General features: G+C 48.6%; 1 protein-coding gene across 6 annotated transcripts in view; it reads right to left on the reverse strand.

The window, feature by feature from the left end:
- MEF2A (myocyte enhancer factor 2A) overlaps positions 1-24,047 on the reverse strand; it is a 500,550-nt gene that overhangs the window by 36,936 nt on the left and 439,567 nt on the right. For all 6 annotated transcript variants that reach the window (XM_086958071.1, XM_086958070.1, XM_086958073.1 and 3 more), the window contains one exon: positions 18,184-18,310. In XM_086958071.1, coding sequence (XP_086814197.1) covers positions 18,184-18,310 — 127 coding nt within the window. The remainder of the gene's footprint in view (positions 1-18,183; positions 18,311-24,047) is intronic.

Consider the following 24,047-nt stretch of genomic DNA (forward strand, 5'->3'; position numbering starts at 1 on the left):
AAGAGATCTATTCAAGAGAAAGGTATCTATATATGCAGATACATGCAATCAAAGATAAATGTATAGAACAATAAATAAGCCAAGGAAAAAACAAAATTCCCGTATACACAAGTTATACAGGATAGCAAAAGTATATGCATACTATCGAAGGTAGCCAACGTCCTCTGCCAGAGCTGAAGGACAAGAAGTGGAGGAACAAAGGGTTCTCCAAAAACAGAGGTAATCAAGGCAGGACAGAGATTACACATCTTACCGTCGCAAAGAAGTTCTGACAGTAACTGTGGTAGGGACAGAAAGACAAGGTTTAGAAATAGCAACACAATGCCACCTAAGAGTAGATAGCACCTATTGAGGAAGGGTGCCAGCAGGCGGCAACAGGGGAAAAGAAGAATAAACGGCAGGTAGGAGTCCACGAGGATGAAGAGGAAGACGACCGCTAGGGTGAAACAAAAGGGCTGGAAGAGACTATAGGCAAAACAGAGTTGATGTAGACAATCTCACATTGTTCATGAGGCTTGAGAAACAGGTGAGAAACCTGACCAATGCTCTGTGGAAACTTGGGAAACAGGCAATAAACCAAACTAAAACGCTAGATGAAAACTGAAAGTACAGTGTAAATGGGGAACAAACCAGGAAGGGGAGGGGGAAGGCACCAAACATTGGAGGATCGCGCATAAGCAGCAGAATAAGTGGTTGGACAGAAGGTAGGATATGTCCAACAAAAAGTAATGAAATACCCCCAACAACAAAAAGGGAGGGGGATAACAGAATCTTCCCCAAAGGGCGGTAGGAAAAAGGGGAAAGTAGTTCCCCACAGAAAAATCACATCACGAAAGGTGGGAGTAGCATTCAGAGCTGTGAGGAAGAGACCAGATTGTCCACTTACGATGAGGAAGGAAGATGTGGAAAGAAAGGGAAACCTAGCCTCATGTGAAAGAAGGATGCCAAGACATAGCTCTAACAACCAAAGGTACTGGGTCCCAGGGGAACAGAACTGAAAAGAACAGCAGACGCAACAGCAACCCCAGGGGTGCTATTGCAGATATGTATGTAATCTTCGCAAAAATCAACAGTAGTGGCTGTGACCCAATTAGGTAGGTAGGATCACCTAAAGGGTAAAAACAGATAGAAATAATACCAAACTGCTGAAGATTAACATCAGCAGAGGCGTGATAAATTTGAAAAAGATCTTGTACAAGAAAACTGTACCTAGGACCAGAGTCTGCCTGCCTGTGGTATGAGTATCACTAATAAGGAGAAAAGAAAAGATTACGAAGTTCCTATACGGGATATCAAGTATATTGGTTGCTTCCAAGATGTCCCTACAGCATACATAATAAGATCCCCGAAAAACAGGCTATAGTGCATTTGCACAACTTAACAGAACACAGACAGAGTAAGCACCCGGGTAGAAACAAAAATCAAGTGTCAAACGGAGGCTATCAGAACAGGCCCCCACGAAGCCGAAAGTAAGATATGTCCCAGAGGATAGGAAACTAAATCAGTCACTGACAGAATAATTAGAAGAAAAGCACCTGCAGGAATACCACACCGGGTGTCACCCTAGAAGGGAGAGAGGCACTCTACCCTATGAAGGCTGATCACGGCTGAAATAAGGGGAAACAATTTGTCACAACAACCTAGTACAATAACAGAGTTAAGACTCTGCACCACCATGACCATCTCTGAACCGGCATAAAGCGGAGTCAACATGCGCACCAAAAAGGGAGGTGCCATCAAAAGACAAGCAAAAGTATTATAGATTAATACGTAAAAACTGGACTGCCCAAACTATTCCCATTTGCTAAAAGTAATGGTCGCTCAAATCCAACCCAGTTTGTCCTATGGCTTGGCCCCTTGGTGTGGCAAAGACTTGCACCTACAGAATGAGTTGCAGTCAAAAATTTACAAAACTGTCTTTGATCTGCCGAAAAGTGCCTCGCCCGCCCAGGTCAGATTGGAATTCGGTCTCCAGCATCAGATGTACAGGGGAATGAGTAGCTTCTTAAAATTTTGCCATACTCTCCGCTCCTCTGACCCGGCCTCTCTGAATAGCCTATGCTGGGAAGAAATCAAGTCCTAGAGGGAGCAGGAAATTCCAAACTCCTGGGGGAGCTTCCTAAGTACTTCTCTGGTTAAGATGGAAGTACAATCAGTATGGGACAAAGGGACGGATAGAGGAACTTTCAACAAAATAATAAATGTTGCAGCCAAAAAGAAATCTCTACTGGAGAACAAAATGGCACTCACCAGGAGGCGGCATGAATGGACAGTCATAAACTCGTACAGATTTTCAAAGCCACAAGCTTATTTATCCGCCCATTTCAGCTCTTATCTAAAAATGAGCTTCTTAAAGTTTAGAATGGGCGTGCATGAGTCTAAGGACCTATACCCCTCATGGAAACCAGCTTTTAATTCAGAAGCCTGCCGACTATGTGGATTTAAAAAAGAAACTCTAATCCATCTACTATGCGCTTGCACAGCCATCCAAATCCAAAGGAGACAGTATTTGAAATCCATTTTTAATGAATTGAACATCCGGTCCAGCAGACAAGCAGTTATACGCTGGTTGGAGGGCTCGTCGTGTATCCTGGCTTGCCGAGAAGTTAAATTCATAAAACTTGTCAACAGTCTCCTACTGCAAGCCGATGAAGACTAAATTTAAATTCATGTTAAAACACCCCCACATCGTTTTTAAGGGGTATATTTTGTGAAATTTTGATACTCTAGTTTTAAAACTGTCAAAGTAATATTTTTAATAATTGAATTTTATAGCCATGTATCTTTACGCAATAGTGATGCATTTCGATCTTTTTATTGCACGATAATGATATTCGCCTATGCAGTTCTTATTCCATTTTTCTAGGGGGGTTTTGGTAATGATTTTAACTAATCAAACAATAAAAACTTGAATTGAATTGACAAGTCAAAGTAGTTTGCACAGTTTCTGAAAACCTGGATGTACGCAATCATGCAAACAGACATAGAGCAATGGATAAGGCCATAGCCCGACCAACATGATCAGTGGTATCCATATCACAGCAGATGCGAAGTGTGGCCGCTTGTTGGCTATTTCCAGTCAATGGAACAAGAGCATTCTCAAGGAAGGACAAGAGGCATTCCACTGAGTCCCACAAGGCGTGAGAGCAGAGACACAAGAAGTGTTCAGAGATCACAGGGCACACCTAGAAGAGGAGAAAATACGCCTACCACAAGTGTAAAATTTCCTGGCCTCTTGTTCCGTAGGAATAAAATCAATACTTTGGGTGGCTAAAGCAGCTTGTCCCACAAATCTCTCAGACGGGCTCTCTGGGGCCGGGCAATGCCTGTGAGAAAAAGAGCGATCTACAGGGATCCCTGGTTCAGGCTAAGCCCAAGCACCCAACAGGGCATCGAAAAGACAGTCACCATAAGGAAGGACAGGCTCTACTTTAGACTGGTCAGGAAGTAGAATGCTAAGTAAAGTCTCTGTTGGCAATTCCACAGGAGGAAGTTTTAAGTGCAGTACAACTGAAACTCGATTGAGAATTTCCACCAGAGCGGAACTCGCCTCTGTAGCCAAACCAGGAGGAGACTGGACAAGATTCTAAGCCACTGGTGTCACCCAATTCAAGTAACCTGCTAGACTGCATAGGGGGTGTAACTGTGTCCAAAATGGGAAGGGAGTCTTACACAGTCAACTCCAAGGCCAATTTATATGTAGAAAACCTTCAAGAAAAGACTATGTATTCTGCCTGTAAGCATTTCATCTCCCATATTTGGAAATGGGGTTGCTATATAGACATATAGACTCCGCAGGGCAGACTGTTGAAACACAGGTTTGTGACCCGTCTTCCTATTTAAAATGCACAGCATTCATTCAGCAGAACGAGGTCACTAAAGTTATGTGCTTTTTTTAGGCACCCTGGAACGCGGAATCCAGAAGTTTAAAACTGCATGAAACTAGAGTGTCGCTCCCAACAAGGTTAGTTCTGAGTGTATACCCAGCACTTCTTACTCTCACCTAACAGTGCTGTTTAAAGTGGAGTGAGACTCTTTCCTTTCTAACATTCAGGTGCTAGTTCATTATTGAACAACTCTGAAAAGTCAGGACAGTTCTTCTTGAATATCACAGGTTTCCACTCATAAGTGAGTGATTTTTTCAGCCGGTCTGGCTTATTCAGTATAACAATTGTTAACGGTCACTTTATAGTTTCGTTTTTTTCCCTTTATTTTTTCCACTATAACACAAGTTACCAATTGCAAAATCCCTTTCAATAATACTATTTGATGATGTAATGATGTATAGGAATCATGGCAGTTAATGACTGTAACCTGTGTCATTCGAGGTTATATAAGTGTTGTGAATGTATTGTTTTAATGTTTTTCAGATGCAGCCCCTGACGAAGGGCCGTGGGGCCCGAAATGCATAGGGCAACTTGGCATTTCTTAAAAGAAACAATGGATTGTTAAAGGAATGTATTGTAAATGTAAACTGAATATTATGAAATTGAATAATGTTCTGATCAACTGTAAACTTTCAGTAAAAAAGTGTTGACAAAAACCATACGTTGAGTATTTTGCGAAATGTTATGAAAGAAATTTGATTAGCTTTTTTTAAGATATTCCCAGCAGTGATAAGCAACAGTGCACAGAGGGCAAGCGGTTTCGCTTGGTTGGTTGAGTTAATGTTTTTTAGGTCGAGCCAAGAGTCCGCACTCATGCGCTGCTCTGAGGGGCTAATCGTGAAGTATGGAATATCAGCCCCGCCCACTCTCTACCCATATTCGTCATTGCCTTGTCTCATTGTCCTTCGTAAATGCTAGCTTCTGATCTGTAAATAGGATTGTTAGCCCCTTCTTAGTAACGCCTTGTCAGCATGTGTAACCTTCCATGGCGTCTGGCCGTTTTACTTCGGTTGTTACACGGTGCGTGTTATTTAGTCTTGTAAGCACTATTTTCTTTATTGAGTTTCTCTTACTGCAGGCAGAAGATGCTTTGTTTACATTCAGCAGGCTTTCTCTTTACAGGCAGCCGAGACAATGGCGAACACTTCTTTCCAATGCCATAGGTCTGACATTTCAATGCGAGATCTATTGCATTGCAAATATTTTTTATTTTATTTTACATTAAATCATCCCGCGTGCACGTTTTGTGGTGAGCAACTCGCTTTTTTTTGTACAATATAATATCATGGCTGCTGCATGCCTTTCTCCCGCGCATTATTTCATCCAAGCCAAAGTATTGACGGCATCGCTCCCAGCAACACCGTAAAATAACCATGTGATGTTTTTTTACGATGTTGCTGGGAGCGATGCCGCTGACTCCTTGCTTTAGGTGAAACCGATTTTGTCTATGGGTTTTGATCAGGCACCTGCACGGTATTTCTGTCACAGAAACTGTATAGTCACCTCGGTGACCCTGTGCCACTGGAACTAGAGTTTTAAAATCTGGTTTTGGACACCTGAGAACAATCATAGCACTTTCCCTTGTGGGACCGGAGGGAGATATATCTGCATAGCTGCGGTTTCCGAGGTCAGACTGATTGAGACAGCAAGAGCCAACTTCAGCTTTACAATTAAGGGAGTAGGCTGCAGTTTCCTTAAAAAGGATCGGTCTACGCATGCTTTACAGGGTTACAGCAGGAAACAGCTTGTGGAGGTTATAAATGATATGCAGGACCACTTGGTGAAGATTTACTGTTTGCTTTATTACGGAGCGCCGGGACACAACCATCGGCGTTGGAACGGTCGGCGCCAATGATGCAACATGGCCGCCTTCCGTTTCCGCTGATTCCCTTTCCTGTTCCGCCTAGCGGAACACTAGAACGTAACTGCATTACCACATATCTCCCCCCTTTAATCACTGTGATAACAATCAACAAAAGTCTTACTTCTAGTCCATGTTATAGTCTTTAAATCTTTCGGGCGTCTTGACTTCTCTACCAGCTCTGGTCTTTACTCTCTCCATTCTCTCACTGCTAACTTGCTCTTTCCTTCCCCATTGCTCTCCTGCTCTTTCGCCACCTTCGCTCATCACTTTCTCGTTCTCTTCTTCTTTGTTGCTACTCCTCTTCTTTTCTCTCTCGCTTCGCCTTCGCTCTCCTCCACCTTCGGCACACCTTCTTCTACTTCCTCATTTCTCCTTCCGCTACTTTCCTCTTCTCCGTCTTCCACGACATCCTCTGCTCCTCCTTCCACTTCACTTTCCCACTTGATGGTCTTGCTGCATTTGGCCATCCTATCCTGTGACCATACCTTCCCATCACTGAGCAAGGCCGACCGGGCGTAGGGTTCTAGTACTTGTAATGGAGGTGAGAACTTGCTCTCGCCTTTCTTCTTGAGTACAGCCAGCTTGACTCTCACCCAGTCTCCCTTCTCCAGTTCAGCTTCCTTCACGTTGTGACTTCTGTTGAAATGAGTCGTGTACACTTCTTGTGCTCTCTCCAAGTTTCTTTTTACTACCGCTGGAGACCATTTGCTCTGTACCACCAACTTCCTCCATGCCATGTTGTCCTTGGTAAATGCTTCTCTTCCTCTCAAAACTTTAAAGGGGCTATAACCTGTGCTTCCCGGCGTGATTCTGTATGCCCATATCACTTTTCCAGTTCTTTCTCCCAGTCTAAACCATCGTTAATGGCAGCTTGGAAATGTTGAGGGGACAAAGTGGTACCACCCCAAGGCATACTAGAACATCTAATGGTCCTACTACACGATGGGCACCAGGGCATCACAAAGACCAAGGCCCTGGCCAGGCAAGCTTACTGGTGGCCGGCCATCGATGTGCAAGTCGAACGACACGTGAGACAACGCGAGTCATGTGCCAAAGCAGACAAGTCGCAAAGCCTAATCAGACCTCCCCTGGGAAAGTTCCCCGTACCTGACGGACCCTGGGAGATGCTGTCAGTGGACATATTGGGACCAGTCCTAAATAAAGCAGGAACACAGAAATATGTGGTAGCCCTCATCGATGACTATATTCTTGTTTAATTCTCTCAGGTCCACACACAACCGGACCTTGCCGTTCGGCTTTTGAGTCACCACCAAGGGAGAAAGCCACTCTGCACTCTCTATGGCTCTGATCACCCCTTCCTTTTCGAGTCTGTCCAGCTCCTGTTGTACCGCCTCCCTGCTCCTGAACGGGATGTTCCTCACTTTGTGCACTACAGGAGTCGCTCCTTCTTTTAGCTTGATAAGATGCTTGTATCTCGTCAGCTCCCCTATTTGGCCGTTGAACACTCTTGGGTACGCCCGTTTCCACGACTCGACGTAGTCTCTTTTCTCCATATCCATGAGTAGGATCTTCTTGATTCCTCCCGGATTGAGTTGAATCCCTAAGGCACCCTGGTCTCTCCAGCTTAACACCGAAGGGCCTTTCTCCGCTATGTATAGTTTGCACATGGCTTGGCGGTCTCTGAACTCAAACGATAGGGGACAGTACCCCAACATCGGGATCTTCTGTCCGGTGTATGTGACGGGTCGCAAATCCATGGGGTGTAGCTTCTCTCCGTGTATTGACACGAACTTGTCTTCCCATACTTTTCTTTGGATTATGGAGATGGGAGCTCCACTGTCCGCTATCATCTCCAAAGGAATTCCTCCGATGCACATGTCCAATCTGGGTTTGTCCGATCCTGACCCTTCCATCTCTAGTACTTGGACATCTATGTACAGGATTCCCTCCAAATCTTCCGTGTCCTCCGATTCAGTGGCTTCGTCCTGTTGTTCTCGGTCTACGTACTTGACTGTTGTCCCTTTAGGTTTACGGCGGCATACTTTTTCGTAGTGACCGAATATTCCACAATATGAACATTTTGCTCGGAACGCAGGGCACACCTTGTCATTTCCTAGATGTGTAGTACTCCCGCACCTGTAGCAGCTTTGACGTCCTCCCTTGTTCCCTCTCAGATCTGAAGGATTGGTGGACTTTTGCCTTCTGCTTTCCAGATTTTTCTGCGGTTCTCTTTGCCTGGGACGCTCTCCTCTTTGTTGCGTCATTATCTGGCACACCGACTGTGTACCCCCTGCTTCCTGTTTTGCGGCTTTGGCGCAGCGTTTGGATAGTTCAACTTTCTTTACCATAGCCCAGATTTCTTTGAGTGGGGCATCCCCGTTCACCCATAGTTTCTCCTGGACGTGGGTGCTTGAAGTGTGCATGATAATCTGGTCCCTGATTAGGTCGTCGTGTAGAGTACCAAACTTGCATGTGAGTGCGAGTTTTTGCAGGGCCACCACGTATTCATCTACTGTTTCATTACTCTTTTGCTTCCTTTGGAAAAATTTGTAGCGGTCAATCGCAACACACACGACCGGCCTGAAGTGTGCGTCTAGGTCAGCAATAGCGTGGCTGAATACATCAGTGTCCGTGGCGTCCCTTTCTACTTTTACGATGGTGTCGTAGACTCTAATCCCTTCCGGGCCCAGATTATGTAACAAGATTTTTTTTCTTCTTTTACTGGAGTATGGTGGCCTGCTTCCTCCTCTAACGCATCGAGGTAGTTGAGGAATTATCTCTTCCAGTCTTCCCACAACCTTTCAGGCTCTCCGGAGTTGGTCAGGAATGGTACGAGCTGCGTGAGGGTCGACGACTGTACCGCCATGTTGTCGGTTCTGCGTCTGGCGGGCTGGGTGTTGACGGCTCTCCCTTGGGGGCTCCCTGGCGCGTTTTGTCCGGCCTGGTCCCTCGCCTCAAGGTCGCTGTCACTGTCCCCCTCTTGCCGGTCACGCTCGGGAGCCGGCAGTGTCTGCGCGTTGCCTTCCCTTCCCGCTCGGGAGCCTGCCTCCCCTTTAGGGTGAACGTCGGACAGCTCTCCTCCGCCTCCTGCTAGGTCCGCCAGCTTGCTGAGCGCGGCTGCTCCTCGCCTGGGCCGGGGTCCCCTCAAGCACTTGGTCAGTCCCACGCTGCACAGGCACTATCGCTATGCTCGCTGCGAGGTGGCAGCCAGCCGGCTGTGAATGAGGCTCGGCCCTGTGGTGAGCGGGTGCTGGGCGTCTGCAGGCCTACCTGTGCTCGCAGAGTATCAGCTGTGGTCTGGAGTCTGCTGGGCGCTCTGTGCTGTGCTCCACTCGGTCCTCTGCCACGCTCCGTATAAATCGGAAGAAATTTGCCCCTGTCGATCCAGCTTCTACCTCGTGGCACGCTGCGCGTGGGTTGGGCGTCACGCCTGAACACTCGTCGCCATTGTGGAGGTTATAAATGATATGCAGGACCACTTGGTGAAGATTTACTGTTTGCTTTATTACGGAGCGCCGGGACACAACCATCGGCGTTGGAACGGTCGGCGCCAATGATGCAACATGGCCGCCTTCCGTTTCCGCTGATTCCCTTTCCTGTTCCGCCTAGCGGAACACTAGAACGTAACTGCATTACCACACAGCTCACTTTCTGATCCTCATTCTGTCTGCACCAAAGGATGAATGCAGAGCGGGCAATGTCGGATTTTTACTCTTGTCCCGCAGCTTTCACACACATCTGTGCAGCCGGCTGTCAACCCATCGAGCTGTCTTCGTATGCTCCGGGACACACGCAAGCCAAACATTACAACCCTGGTCAAGTTCGTTGAACTCCATTGAGGACGATCCTGACGACACAGGCAACTTCAAGTATCCATAACAGACCATAACTTTGACGAAGGTTACTTCCTGGAGGAAGTGAAGATTGCTGTCAAAGGCACTTGGCGCGTGAGCTTGGAAGGAGGAAAACCTAATATGCCAGCCTCTTAGGCAGCAGCAGGCATTAGCTGTGGCAGAGCAGGCTGGAAGAAGGAGCCGTGAGGCAGGGACGGCGCTCGAGCGCAGAGGCAGCAGCAGAGCAACGGCAGCCAGGTCAGATCAGATCCGGGGTTTCAGTTCGCCTGACTTCGGTCTCGCATTTGCAGAGTTTAGGCTAGCAGTATTTGTAAATGACAATGTGTTTTATTTATGTTTTTAAAACCCAAACCTAAATAAAACGCATTATCATATACAATGCCAGTAGCTCAAACTCGCGTAAATGCGAGACCTATTGCATTGTATATGCTTGTTTTTGATTTGGCAAAGAACTCCTGAAGCTCCACAGGCGCTCCATGTGTGGCTTAATAACCAAAGTGCTCATTTGCATTTCTCTTTGGAATACAACAACCACCAAATCAATTTCTTGGATCTTGTAATTAGCAATGATTGTGGCTTACTTTATATGAACCAATACACAAAACCAACTGCAAGGAACACTTTACTAAAATATGATAGCCACCATCTGAGGAGAAATTGGAGCGACACTTTGCCCGCTGGGCAGTTCCTCAGCATCAGACAACAGTGCACTCAAAAGCAAATTACTTTGATGAAGCTAGACGTTTAGCTCTCAAATTGGTGGCAAGAGGCCATCCATAACGATCAATGAAAATATCACTCAAAAGAGCCGGGTATAACAGAGAGGAACTTTAGAAAGAGACAAAAACAAAAAGACTATTCGTCTTGCATGTGTGACCATATAGGACACTGAATTTGCTGTAATGTGCAGAATGCACCTCTTGGATCTGGTGAATTTTTCCTCAGAAGTACATCCCTGGCCGCGGGTCGACTACGCGTTTATCAACTCCAGGTTAGTCGTTGGCGTTGTGGTCGCTGGAATGACACTGCAGTATCTACTTAGACACTGCCCCTGCGCGCTGACGTTAGTTCTTTACAGGACATTCCATGCCAGAAGCACAGAGCCATGCAAGACACTGACCACTGGTGCACAAAACCAGGGCCCTGAAGGGAAGTCCCTTACCCTAGAAGTCAGCTCGCAGAACAGGGAGGATGGGTGGGGCTGTGAGGAGTCCATAAATAATCAGTCTCTTATAGCTATATCGTTACTGAAGGTAAGTAACTTGTTCATCTGAAAGAGACAAATAGTTATGAATTCCTCACCTTAGAATAGATACCCCAGCAATACCAACCCCGAAGGTGGGTATGTTAACCAAGTTCACACCAGGATGTCCTAGAGAAAAAGAACGGCCAATAAAGCTGTCTTTCCGGACTTGGCCGTCCAGGTAGTAGTGTTTAGTAAACGTGTGCAAGAAAGCCCATGTAGCTGCCTGGCAGATGTCATGAAGGGGGATACCACGTCCTAAAGCAGTAGTGGCTGCAGTCGGCCTGGTGGAATGGGGGCACAAGCCCACCGAAGGTTCCTTTTTCGCCAAAGAATAGCAGATTTTAATGCAAAGAACGACCCATCGGTAGATGGTTCACTTTTGCACAGCCCGACCTTTCTTGAAGCCCACATAACCAAAAAAAAGCTAGTCATACACCCGAAATTGTTTTGTGTGATCTAGATAGAAGGAAAGCTAACGTTTTGGATCCAGATTGTAGAGCCTCTCTTCCCCTTTAGAAGGAAGCGGGGCAGGAAGAAAGTGGGCAAAGTGATGGCCTGTCTTTTGTGGAAAGAAGTAACCACTTTTGGGAGAAAAGGAGGCCTAGTGCGAAGGACAACTTTGTCCGGATGAACTGCCAAGAAAGGAGGTTTTGAAGAAAGAGCCTGCAGCTCATTCACCCTGCGAGCAGAGGTGATGGGGACCAGAAAGATAGTTTATAGGTGTCAGAAGTCTGAGAGGACAGTTATGTAGCGGCTCGAAGGGAGTGAAAATAAGATAGGTCAGAACCAGGTTCAAGTCCCACTGAGGCATTACAAAAGGAACTGGAGTAATGCCCTAAAGAAGCAATTTACAATAGGGGACTTGAAAAGAGAAGGCTGGTCAGGAAGAGGAAGAAAGGCCTAAATGGCCACGAAAGATAGCCTTTTAGAGTGCCCAGAGCAGAGCCCTGCTGGGCCAAAGAAAGAATGAAGAGGAGAACCTCAGAAGGAGGACAGAAAGGAGATCCACAGCCTTTCCTGCACAATATGCAACAAATATGTTCCATCTACAGGCGTATACCGTTTTAGTGGAGGGACGCCTGGCTGGCAAGATAACATTACAGACTTGGGGAGGAAAGTCAAAAGCTGTCAACTGTCGCCACTCAATCTCCACGCAAGGAGCAGGAGGCTGGACAGGTTCGGGTGGAGGACTTTCCCTGCTGCTGTGACAGAAGATCCTCCCAAAGAGGCAGTATGATCAGAGGATCGATGGCCATGTGTAACAGCTCGGGATACCATACTCTTCTTGCCCAATCTGGAGCCACAAGAATACTGAAGATCAAGCGAGACTGGGCCCAAGTCACTCTGGGCAGAAGTGGTATCGGCGGAAAGGCGTATAGAAGACCGCAAATCCACTCACGACGAAAAGCGAAGCCTAGTGAGTGCCGCCTTGCAAATTCTAATGCGCAGAACTGCTGCCATTTTGTGTTCTCTTTGGTGGCAAATAGATCTAACCAAGGCTCTCCCCACTGCTGAAAGAGTCCTTGCACCACCTCCAAGTGAAGACGCCATTCGTGATCCATCATGCCCCTATTGCATCATGTTCAAAGGCGGAGAGCTTCTTGACATAGGGTCCACGACCCCACCACGCCCTGTTTGTTGCAGTACAACATGGCGGTGGTGTTGTCTGTGGACACCTACCGCACTCTTCCCCGGACAGAGGCAAGGAATGCTTTAAGTGCAGGACAAAATCGCCAGACGCACCAAAATGTTGATATGGAGCCCAGACTCGGCCGGAGACCACAGGCCTCTGACCTTCGCCTCTCCCATGTGGCTGCCCCACCCTACCCCAGCAGTGATGCATCTGTCACCACGGTGAACTCTGGTTGGGGAAGGGAGAAGGATCTGCCGTTGAACCAATCCCGATTCGTTAGCCACCACTAAAACTGGTGCGCAGTGCCCTCCGAGATCTAGACACAATCAGAAAGATTCTCCTGATGCTGACCAAAACTCAGGGTAGAGTCTGAAAGATATGAATCATAGCCTGAATATACCAGACTCGTTGCTCGGGAGGATAAGCATGAAACTACCAGAACCGCTCCGATGAAAAGAAGCTTCTGAGAGGGGATCAGGTGTGACTTTGGCACATTGATGGTAAACCCCAGCGAATGCAGGAGCTCGGCCATAGTCTGGAGGTGGGAGACGACCCCCTGGAGCGAGCCTGCCTTCAACAGCCAGTTGTCGAGATAGGGGAAGACTGGAACCCCTGATCTGCACAGATGAGCTGCAACCACCGCCATCACTTTCATGAACACCTGAGGGGCGCTGGTGAGGCCAAAGGGGAGCACGGTAAACTGAAAGTGTTTGTGACCTATCGTGAACTGCAGGTAACGCCAGTGAGTAGGCAGGACGGGGATGTGGAAGTAATCGTCCTGCAAGACGAACGCTACCATCCAGTCTCCAAGGTCGAGAGCAGACAGGACCTGAGCCAGAGTAAACATCTTGAACTTCTCCTTCCGGAGGAAACGTTGACGTTTCTGAGATCGAAAGATAGGACGCAGGTCCTTGTCCTTCTTGGGCACCAGAAAGTAGTGGGAATAACAACCACGACTGACTTCAGGGGCAGGAACGCGCTCAATGGCTCCCTGGGCCAAGAGAGCCGTCATTTCGTGTTGGAGAAGGGCCAGCTGATCCTCCGACATGCAATGGAATTGAGGTGAGGGAGTAGCCCCTTGAAGGGGAGAGGAAGGAGGGGAGGGAGTAGCCCATTGGGACCATCTGCAAAACCCACCTGTCCAAAGTGAATTTGAGCCAGTGGGGGAGGTGATGGTGAATCCTGCCGCCCACTGGCAATTGAAGGGTCTGAAAGGTCGGACTAGGAGGGTTTGGAGGCTGCTGCAGATGGGTGCTGGTAGACTGGCCCGCCCTCCCGCGCCCAGGCGGTGGGATCCACGTCCCCGGCCACGCAGAGGCTAGACAGCTTGCGCAGGCCTGTGGCTCTGGGCGGAACTTCCATAGCCACTAAAGGGGCGAAAAAGCAGACTACGCTGGGCAGGAGGTGGAAGCGAGGCCTAAGGATCTGGCGGAAGCCCTAGAATACATAAAGCGCTCACGCGCGTTGTATGCCTTGTCGCCAAACAGGCGATGGCCATCAAAGGGCATGTCCAAAAGTGTTGCCCGGACATCCCCCAAAAAGCCAGTGAACCTCAATCATGCGTAGCATCTCAATGCTACTGACGTGGAAATCGTCCTGCCCAGTGAGTCGGCAGTGTCCAGCCCATACCGGATGGTGAACTTCGCTGCGTCGCTCCCTTCGGCAACAGCACAGGAGAGCATGCCCCCGGCCGCCTCCGAGCACTTTAGCAGCACCTGTGTAACCGTGTGCCACATCGAGTGGGAGTAACCGACATGCGGTGTTCACCGACCGCAGTCCCAAGCTGGAGAAAGAAAACCTCTTTCCAAGGTGGTCCTGCATCTTGGATTCCCCAACATGTGGCGCATTAGGGAATACACCCTTGGACATTGAGGCATGGACTACCGAGCTCTCAGAGGTAGGATGGGAATAGAGGAAAATGGGGTCGGCTGGGAGATGGCATCCGGCAATCATCCTGTCCCTGTGTTGGGCTTGGACCAAGTGCCCAAAAGGATGTCCGAAAGGGCCTCATTGAACAGCAGCAAGGGCTCCGAGGAGCCCGCTGCCAGTTGAAGCTCTTCTGTCAGGAGATTAGTCCTCAACGCCACTGTAGGAAGCTTGAGGTTTACGGCCTCGGCTGCCCTATGCAACACCACTGCGTAAGATGCACCCTCCTCTGTAGCCACTGGAGGGGGAAATAGCATGCAAAGTCCTCCTCACCCTCGCCTGTGAGCCACTCAGGGTGGTAAGAAACACGGGGGACACAATAGGCGTAGGCAGCGGGGGTGTCGTCACTGGATTCGGAGCTGTAGGTGTCACAAGGTCGACCGCCGCTGATCAGGATCCAAGCCTGTATCCTTGGGGGTAATGAGGCGCTGGAGCCGAAGCCGCCAACATCGAATGCCAAGAGACCCCAACCGAGTCCGCGGGGACGGAGGGCGAGCCGCCGTAAAAGCTTTGAAGCTGGGCAGGGGTCGCTTCGGGTCCCGGAAAGGGAGGGAAGGCCCAAGTCGACCCATCAGGCTCCACAGGTGGAGCTAGACGACTACCTCATGAGTCCCGTCGGCTAACAGACAGGGAAAACACGAAGGGAAACAATGCTTCTTCACCTTCTTCTTGTGCTTCGACTTAGACGAAGACTTCGATGACGAATGGTGGTGGTGGTGGTCCCATGACCTCCCTCTCTACCGGGACCTCCAACGGCACGGAGCGGACTGCCGGGACTCAAGAGGCTTTCGGGACCGCTCCCGCAAAGACTTCGGGTTCTATGGCCCGGCAGACGGAGCACGACTTCTGGTCATGGTAGCGCTCTAGGCACCAGAGGCACACTAGGTGCGGTCCGTGACCGACATCAATTTGTGACAGGAAGTCGGGCCGAAGTGACATCCATATGTGCACCAGGAGTCGATCGAGTCAAAAAAGGTGTCGACAAAAGTCGCAAAAAATGGAGTCAAAAAGTGACTCTAGGTACTGCTCTCTCCGGATCTGCGCTGGCTGGCATGGAAAAAGCAAGGACTGCTAAGTAGATACTGCAACGTCATTCCAGCGTCCACGATGCAACAACAAACGCTGAGTCGACAGACGCCACCTATTAATGCACAGAGGTACTGCGGAGGAAAAAATACACCAGATCCAGTCTGACGCTTGGGGTCAATTCGAAGGAGAGGAATCCATAATTAACTGTCTCTTTCAGATATTACATTTAATTACTTCCATGCCACTCTTATTTATTATTTATTGTTTTTATGCATTTTATTGTAGTTGTTTTAGTCTGGAGACCGCCCGGAGTGCCACTTGGTCTAGGCACAAGATCAGATTCTCTAGATTTTTCAACCCCGCACCTAACATTGATTCATACTTGATGTATGTAATGCGGTTTTAAATATTTATGGGATTGTATGGTTTGACAACACCAAATCCTTCTAAGTGAATGACTAAGTTCAAATAGTTTTCCTTCTTCAAGGGGAATGTGTGTGTATATACTTCACCCAGGTACCTGGGCGATTATTGGTTTCCCTGGTCTGTGTTGCTCCTCCTTGAGAAGGTGCAGGACCACATCTCTGTCCTGACAGTTCAGGGGCTCGCTATGATGGGTCCCGGCAGCGTGCCAGGGGCCGGCCGAGCGACAACTGATCGGCTGAAGTATTCAACCATAAATATACTGGTGAAGTTGTCCCAGCCAAATAGTTCTAGTAAGAGATGCTCCTTAAATAGCTAATCTAGGTCATGTCGGTGGTTTCAGCTATGCCCACAATTTTGAGGATGTTGCGGTGCGACTGTGCCCCGAGGTCCTCATTCTTGGCAGCCACCGCCAACAGTCTTTGCTCCACTGCCTGCAGTCTATTTAAATTTCTTCATTTTGGTCCTCCAGTTCAGAAATGCATTGATCTGCTCCATCTACACTTGTGGCATGCCTGTCCACTGGGTCAGTGAGGCTGTCTAGTCGTGTGGTGTAGTTGTCCAGCTTTCCATCAATGGCACAAGACACCTTCAGTTCAACCAATAGGCGTGTAGTATCTTCCATGGGTGCTGATGCAATGCCATCCCGTGACAATGGTGCCTAAAGGTGATCCTTCGAGGCCTTGCACTAGTAAAACGATAGTTTAGTGCTGGTAAGACTTGCCCATCGTGGCTCATTTTCTCTGTAGCTGTCCACAGGGGGCAATATCTGCTGGAACAAGGATAGGAGAAAGTGAAGAGTAGAATGGTACCCCAGTGGTACTCGCTTAAGTGCACAATGTGGGTAGTCCAAGCAATACGATCTAAGGTGGCTTAGGGCCAGGCCAGCAGAGAAGAGCATTTTCAGGTGATGCTCAAGCACAAGAGACAGTGTCAGCAACAATGAAGAGAGGGTGGTGGCAGACTGGGCCAACGTCTGAGTGACAGGCAGTCACATCTTATGGCCAATGAACTCCTAGGGACGGCGAAGCGGAAGCAGTCAGTTGACAGTGGAGGGCACATGGACATGAGGCCCTAAAGAGACTCCCAGCATTCAGCAGCACCTCCAGGGCAGAGCCAGCAAGTAAAAGTACCTGGAGGTCCAAGTAAAAGGGACAGCCGTTGCAGTGTCAGGAAAATTGTAAATGCAGGCTAGTGCCTCAGTCTCTCAGGCAGTTGCAACATATAATTAGTGGGTCCACGCTACGACCCCAGCAGCACGAGCTATTGGCAGTCTGAGGGACTCCTCTACAATAGGCCTTCGGGAGACACCCAGGAGCAGTCTCCTGGGTACCATGAAGTATGTTGAGCATAAGAGCAGAGGAAGAGTTCACTGCTGCGCCCCTGCAGGCACATCAATTCTCGACAGATCCAGTAACCCCCTTCTCCTGCCACTTTCCTGGGTGTACCTTTAGACACGTAGGTGTGCGGGAGAACTAGCCATTGGAGCTTCTGCTGCCCGCAAATGTTAAGAGCTGCACGCCCATCCAGGGAAAGGCTGCACAAGCCGCCCACTCAGTCCACACGGCAGCCCTCTCAGGATTAATAGGTTCCCCTCCGCTCAAAGACGGGTCTTGGATCGAAGTTTCTAGTTGTCCGAGTGGTGCGGTTCAGTGGGCATTTCAATTCACGGCAAGCCGCATCATCTGCTGAACTCCTTTTATTGACAAGTTCCTGGTTTATATCCATGTCCAAATCTTCTGCACCTCCTGAGGTAGTGGGATTGATCTTGTGACAATTCTAAGCAGTGCATTGTGGAGATGTAGTCCGCACTAGAATGTGAACCATTGCTACAGATGTCAGAAAAACCTAGAGCAGGATACAGTGTTTACATAATATCCAATAGACAAAGGGCATCAGCAGCATGCATTCGCTTAAGAAAGATAAAAGTCCCATTTGAAGGTAGCCAAAGGCATATGTGGAAAAGGGTGTGAAAGGGTAATAAGAGCTTAAGTCCAATCAAAGCTGAAGTAAAGCTGCTCTTTGGAACGACAGAGTTTGAGCTCTGTATGTCCTGTAAACCTGCTCCCGAATTCTCTATCATGCTCCTATTCTGTGCTGTCCTGAAACCCTGCTTGGAGTCTCCGTTAACACAGAAAATATCATTAATACAATGGACAAGTCAAATATTGGAAAAAGGGAGCAAGAGACAAACTAAGGAAAGTAATGGAGAAAGAAAAATAAATATCAACTAATCTACAGTATTCTTAAAAATGCAATCTATACCACGCAAAGTACATTTTCATATTTATGTGCATTCAAAAGTGTGAAATAACAGTCATGGTCAGCATCTAAAAAGAGCACACTTCTAAATCCATTACCAGTGTTGTAAGCAGTAGGCATAGCAGAGTACAGCAGTCCCTGAGGGGGCAAGCTTGGGGTCGTCACCGACACAACAGGAGTAGCAAGAGATTGTGCAGACTGAGACGTGTTTATCCTTTGGGTGTTCTGAAAAAACATAAAAATCACATTCAACATTCTGGAACAGTAGTAAAATATACTTCAGGTCATTCTATCAAAAATTGCATTCTAATGCAAATGTTTTGGGTGTTGCTGATGTAATACTTTGAAGTGCTGCAAGTGGCTAGCAATAAAGGTTACACGCATAATGCTAGCCTCCGTGTCTTTAATGAAATCCAGATTCTCTCTACACGAACTTGGAGAATCTATATTGTAATGCAAAGCAGGATATCTTGTATAATAAAAAAAATAGGAGGAATATGAAAACAAATCAACACTCCTGGAATAATAAAATACATTTTAAAACAGAATTGAAGAAAAATGGGGCTCCCATTTCACGTTGCATATATGAAATGGTATTGTGGTATACAACCAATTTGACAAAACCTAAATGAGCACTCAAAGAATATATTTAAAGCCATAAATACCACAATTAAAATGTGTCACTGACTTCGGTCAATCATCAAAAACCACTGGATTTTATTTTATTGTCTCCTTATTCGCTAAATTGAAGCAGAATGCTTCAATTAGTTACCCCGTGAGCCGCTACAGATTCACAGGCTAAACTCCTGAAATCAAACATCTGTCTTATGCATAGCTTAGAACGAAAATAGAATATTTTTACAAATGTGTGTTGAAGATTCAACTGTTGTGGGGTTTTCAGCATCATAGATTGAATATTGACTTTGAGACGTTTCTAAGAATCTTGGCTTGTATGACTAAAAATAACTATTTGCCATGCCAGTAGATCAGGCCTTACTTAGCAAGTCAACTTTTTTTTTTACATATGCAATGAATAGTAAAAAATGAAAAAGTAATAAAAAGTACAAATCGCATTGTGATGTTGAAGCCAACCAGATGTAAGTAACGGGTGGGCTCAAAGCCCTTTAAGCTCTTTGTGTGTTTTTTTTCTTGAAGAGCAACCTCAAGCCATAACCTATGCTCTGTCTCAGTCCAGACCTAACAAGCATTTACAATGCAATAGGTCTCGCAGCACTAAAGTTTGAGTTACTGGCATTGTAAATGACAATGCTTTGCATTATTTTATTTTTTTTAATTTGCAATTGGTATATAAACATTGTTTGTGAATGGTTAGCTGTTGCTTATGCTAAGCAAAGTTGGCAGTAATATAGAGTGCTAGTGTTGCTTGTTATAAGCATGCTGATTTAAAGCGCTCTGATACCTGCGGGTCAAGTTTGCGCTATATAAAAGTAAAAACTAATAAATAAAAAAAAAGCCTACCTTTACCATATTCGTTCTTATTCTGCGATGCTACATATCTTTGGGACCCTGTACTTATTAATTGCACCCAGCTGTGGGAAACCACCATGGCAGGAACGTGTTGCAGGGCAGACACAGGCAATGTAGCCACTGTCCTGTGGCTGCATTGTGGGGTAACAGTGTAGGGGCAGGGAGGCAGGCAGTTGGTAGTGCTGTGCCATAGCAGTGTAGTTCTTTCTGTATGCTTGGCATGGGGGTTGCTATTGGCTGACAAGAAGTGGTGAGGAGGTGCCGGTTCAGTTTGCCTGCTTCCTGATCTTGGGCAGGCGACAGGTAAAAAAAAAAAAAAAAAAAAAAAAGGCGGAGGACATGACACCCAGTGGAATTAAGGTACAGCATGCACACTAACCTCATTTTGAAGACTCTCTGGAAAGGCACTACATTGGAAACACCGACTGAGCATATTCATTTCCCAAGTCAGTTAAGTGGTCTGAAAAAGGCTCAGGAGCTATAGGTGCTTTACAAAAAGCATAACTTAAATAAATGCATAAATACACTAGAGAATGTGTTTGTACTGTGCTGTTTAAAAGAAAGAAAGGTATGAAGGAAGGATAACTTCAAAGAAGACAGCAACAAATTCAGGCAGGAAGGTGAGTTCTGCATTTCCAGATCCACACCAACCCGAACACCACCCTCAGAGGCACCCTGATCTACCGACCCCCTGGACCACGCACACAATTCAGCGAGGACATCGCCGACTTCGTCAGCCCACATGCCCTCCCCTCCGCTGACTACATCCTCCTGGGAGACCTCAACTTCCATCTGGAGAACAACAACGACCGCAACACCAGCACCCTGCTCGACAACCTCGCCAACCTGGGACTCAAGCAACTGGTGTCCACCCCCACCCACCTCGCCGGACACACACTCGACGCTGTCTTCTCATCCAGCAAGGACATCGACTTCAGCCACGCCACAGAGCTTCAATGGACGGACCACAGCTGCGTCCACTTCACCTTCAAGAAAACAACGACCCACCACCACCAGCAACAGGCCGCCCGCAGAAGCTGGAACAAGATCACAGCAGACCAGCTCGCCACCTCCCTGAGCCAGCACCCTCCTGCCAGCTCAGCGAACCCCAGCCAGGCCGCCGACAACCTCACGAAGTGGATCAGCAACTGCGCGGACGAACTCGCCCCACTGAGGACCCCGCCCAGCAGACCCGGCAGCAAGAAAGCCCCATGGTTCACCGACGAACTCAAGAGCTCCAAGAAGAACTGCCGAGCCCTCGAGAAAGTCTGGAGAAGGGAACCGACACCGGACAACAGGACCTCCTTCAAACTTGCCACCCGGAAACACCACCAGCTGATCCGCGCCGCCAAGAAAACAGCATTCAAGGACCGGTTGGACAACAACGCACACAACTGCAAGGAACTCTTCAACATCGTCAAAGAGCTTTCCAACCCCAGCGCAGGAAACAACGACATCACCCCATCGCAAGACCTCTGCAACTCCCTGGCTTCATACTTCCACAACAAGATCGCGGACATACACAACAGCTTCAACAACCAACCAACGCACACCATGACCGAACAACCACCCCCCACCACCACCCTCCACGCCTGGACCCCGATCAGCACCGAAGACACCATCCGCACGATGAACGCCATCCACTCCGGATCACCGACCGACCCCTGCCCTCACCACGTCTTCAACAAGGCCGACGCTGTCATCGCACCCCACCTGCGAGACATCATCAACACATCCTTCGACACCACCATCTTCCCCGAGAGCTGGAAACACGCCGAACTCAGCGCTCTACTCAAGAAACCAACAGCGGACCCCACCGACCTCAAGAATTACCGCCCCATCTCGCTCCTCCCGTTTCCAGCCAAAGTCATCGAGAAGACCGTCAACAAGCAGATGGCCGCTTTCCTCGAGACGAACGGATCCCTCGACCCCTCACAGTCCGGCTTCCGAGCCAACCACAGCACCGAGACCGCCCTCATCGCCGCCACCGATGACATCCGAGCCCTGATGGACAGCGGAGAAACAGCGGCCCTCATCCTCCCGGACCTCTCCGCGGCATTCGACACGGTCTGCCACCGCACCCTAGTACGGCGCCTCAGCAACGTCGGAATCCAGGACAAGGCGCTGGAATGGATCATCTCCTTCCTCGACGGGAGAACACAGAGAGTCCGCCTACCACCGTACAAGTCAGAGGCCACCGAAGTCATCTGCGGCGTCCCCCAAGGATCATCTCTGAGCCCCACCCTCTTCAACGTCTACATGAGCCCCCTCGCGGCCATCGTACGCAAACACAACCTCAGCATAATCTCCTACGCCGACGACACCCAGCTGATCCTCTCCCTGACCAACGACCCCGCCGCCGCCAGAGCCAACCTGCACGAAGGGATGAAAGAGGTAGCCGAGTGGATGACGATCAGCCGCCTGAAACTGAACTCGGACAAGACGGAGGTCCTCATCCTGGGCTCCTCTCCCTCCGCCTGGGACGACTCCTGGTGGCCTCCCGCCCTGGGCACCGCACCCAAACCGACAGACCATGCACGCAACCTGGGCTTCATCCTGGACTCCTCCCTCTCCATGACCAGGCAAGTCAACAACGTCTCCTCGGCATGCTTCAACATCCTACGCATGCTACGGAAGATCTTCTGGTGGATCCCCACCGAGACCAGGAAGACCGTCACCCAGGCCCTCGTCACCAGCCGACTGGACTACGGCAACGCCCTCTACGCCGGTACCACCGCCAAGCTCCAGAAGAGACTCCAGCGGATCCAGAACGCCTCAGCCAGACTCATCCTCGACATCCCACGAACCAGCCACATCTCCGGACATCTGAGAGACCTTCACTGGCTCCCCGTCAACAAAAGAATCACCTTCCGCCTCCTCACCCACGCACACAAAGCCCTACACAACCAAGGCCCGAGCTACCTCAACAGCCGAGTCAACTTCTACGCTCCCAAACGCCACCTCCGATCAGCCAACCACGCCCTCGCCGCCGTCCCCCGCATCCGAAGAGCGACTACAGGAGGAAGGTCCTTCTCCTACCTGGCCGCCAAGACCTGGAACTCCCTCCCGACCGACCTGCGCCTGACCCAAGACCACCTCTCCTTCAGGAAGAAGCTGAAGACCTGGCTGTTCGAGCAGTAGCGGCTCCCCCCCCCCAGCGCCTTGAGACCCTACGGGTATGTAGCGCGCTTTACAAGTGTCACTGATTGATTGATTGATTGAGTAATGGAATAAGGAATTAAATGAGTAATGGATAAAGAAGGAGGCGAAAAGAATGTGAAAGGAAGAAATGAAGGGATAGAAGGAATGAGGGAGAAAGGAAGTGGATGATGTGTGATGGATGAATAGAAAGAAGAAAGGAAATGAGGAAGAAAAGCAGAAGGAAGGGTTGAAGGTAAGAAAAGAAGAAATTGTAAATTGTAAAATTGATACTTGTATAGCGCACTACTCACCCGCAAGGGTCTCAAGGCGCTTGTACGAATACCGCTGTGGAACCCATCCTGGCTTTCCCTGTGAGGCGTCCACTCCTGGGCACCCCCAAGGTGGAGTCCAGGCATCCTTAGCGTTGTGGGGGCTGTTGTGGAGTTTAAGCAAGCTATTGCCCAGAGTTGCAGAGTGGGACTCCATGATTGAAATAGGCACCGAGGCGAGAATTATCAGGTCAGTGGAATTTTGCGCCCAAGACCCGCCGAGGCGGGAATTGAACCCTGGTCCCGGGCTAGACCTCTGCATCAGGGTCTGCCGCTCTAATCATTGAGCCACACTTCTTCAATTAAAAATTAAAGAAGGGATAAAGGAAGGACCAGGATAAAAAGAAAGTATTGAATGAAAGGAGGAAGAAGGAAGAAATGAACAAAGGAACGGGAGGATGGGAAATGGATGAGAGTGTAAGGAAGCAAGAATAGAAAGAGGAAAGGAGGCATGGCTGAAGATGCTTCAGAGACACCTGAAGGCGGGCTGACGTTATTTGAGACACAGACAGACAGTGGAAACTAAAGAGGACCGTTTACAGACACTCAGAGACCAACAACACAGTCAGGCACAGAGTATAGTCAGACACAGACGGACCGAGGAAAGTAACTAGACAGTTTACTGACACTCCGAGACTCACGGTACGGTCAGACACTGACAGACAAAGGTAGTAGTTTACAGATACTCAAATACCCACAGCACAGTCAGACACAGACAGATCCCGGTAACTAGACAGTTTACAGACACTCTGAGATACACAGCAGGGTGAGACAGACAGGAAGACATTACTTGACCGTTTACAGATACTCAAATCCACAGTATGGTCGGACACAAACAGAGGTAACTAGACAGTTTGCAGACACTCCGAGACCCATGGCATCGTTATACAGGTAGACACTGTCAGTTTACTCACACTCCGAGACCCACAGCACTGTCAGACACCGACAGACAGAGGTAAGTAGACTGGGTCCACTCAGCAATTCATCCTTCCGAGGACGATTAA

The sequence above is a fragment of the Lissotriton vulgaris genome, chromosome 2_1 (assembly GCF_964263255.1).
Source record: "Lissotriton vulgaris chromosome 2_1, aLisVul1.2, whole genome shotgun sequence".
NCBI classification, from domain to species: Eukaryota; Metazoa; Chordata; class Amphibia; order Caudata; family Salamandridae; genus Lissotriton; species Lissotriton vulgaris.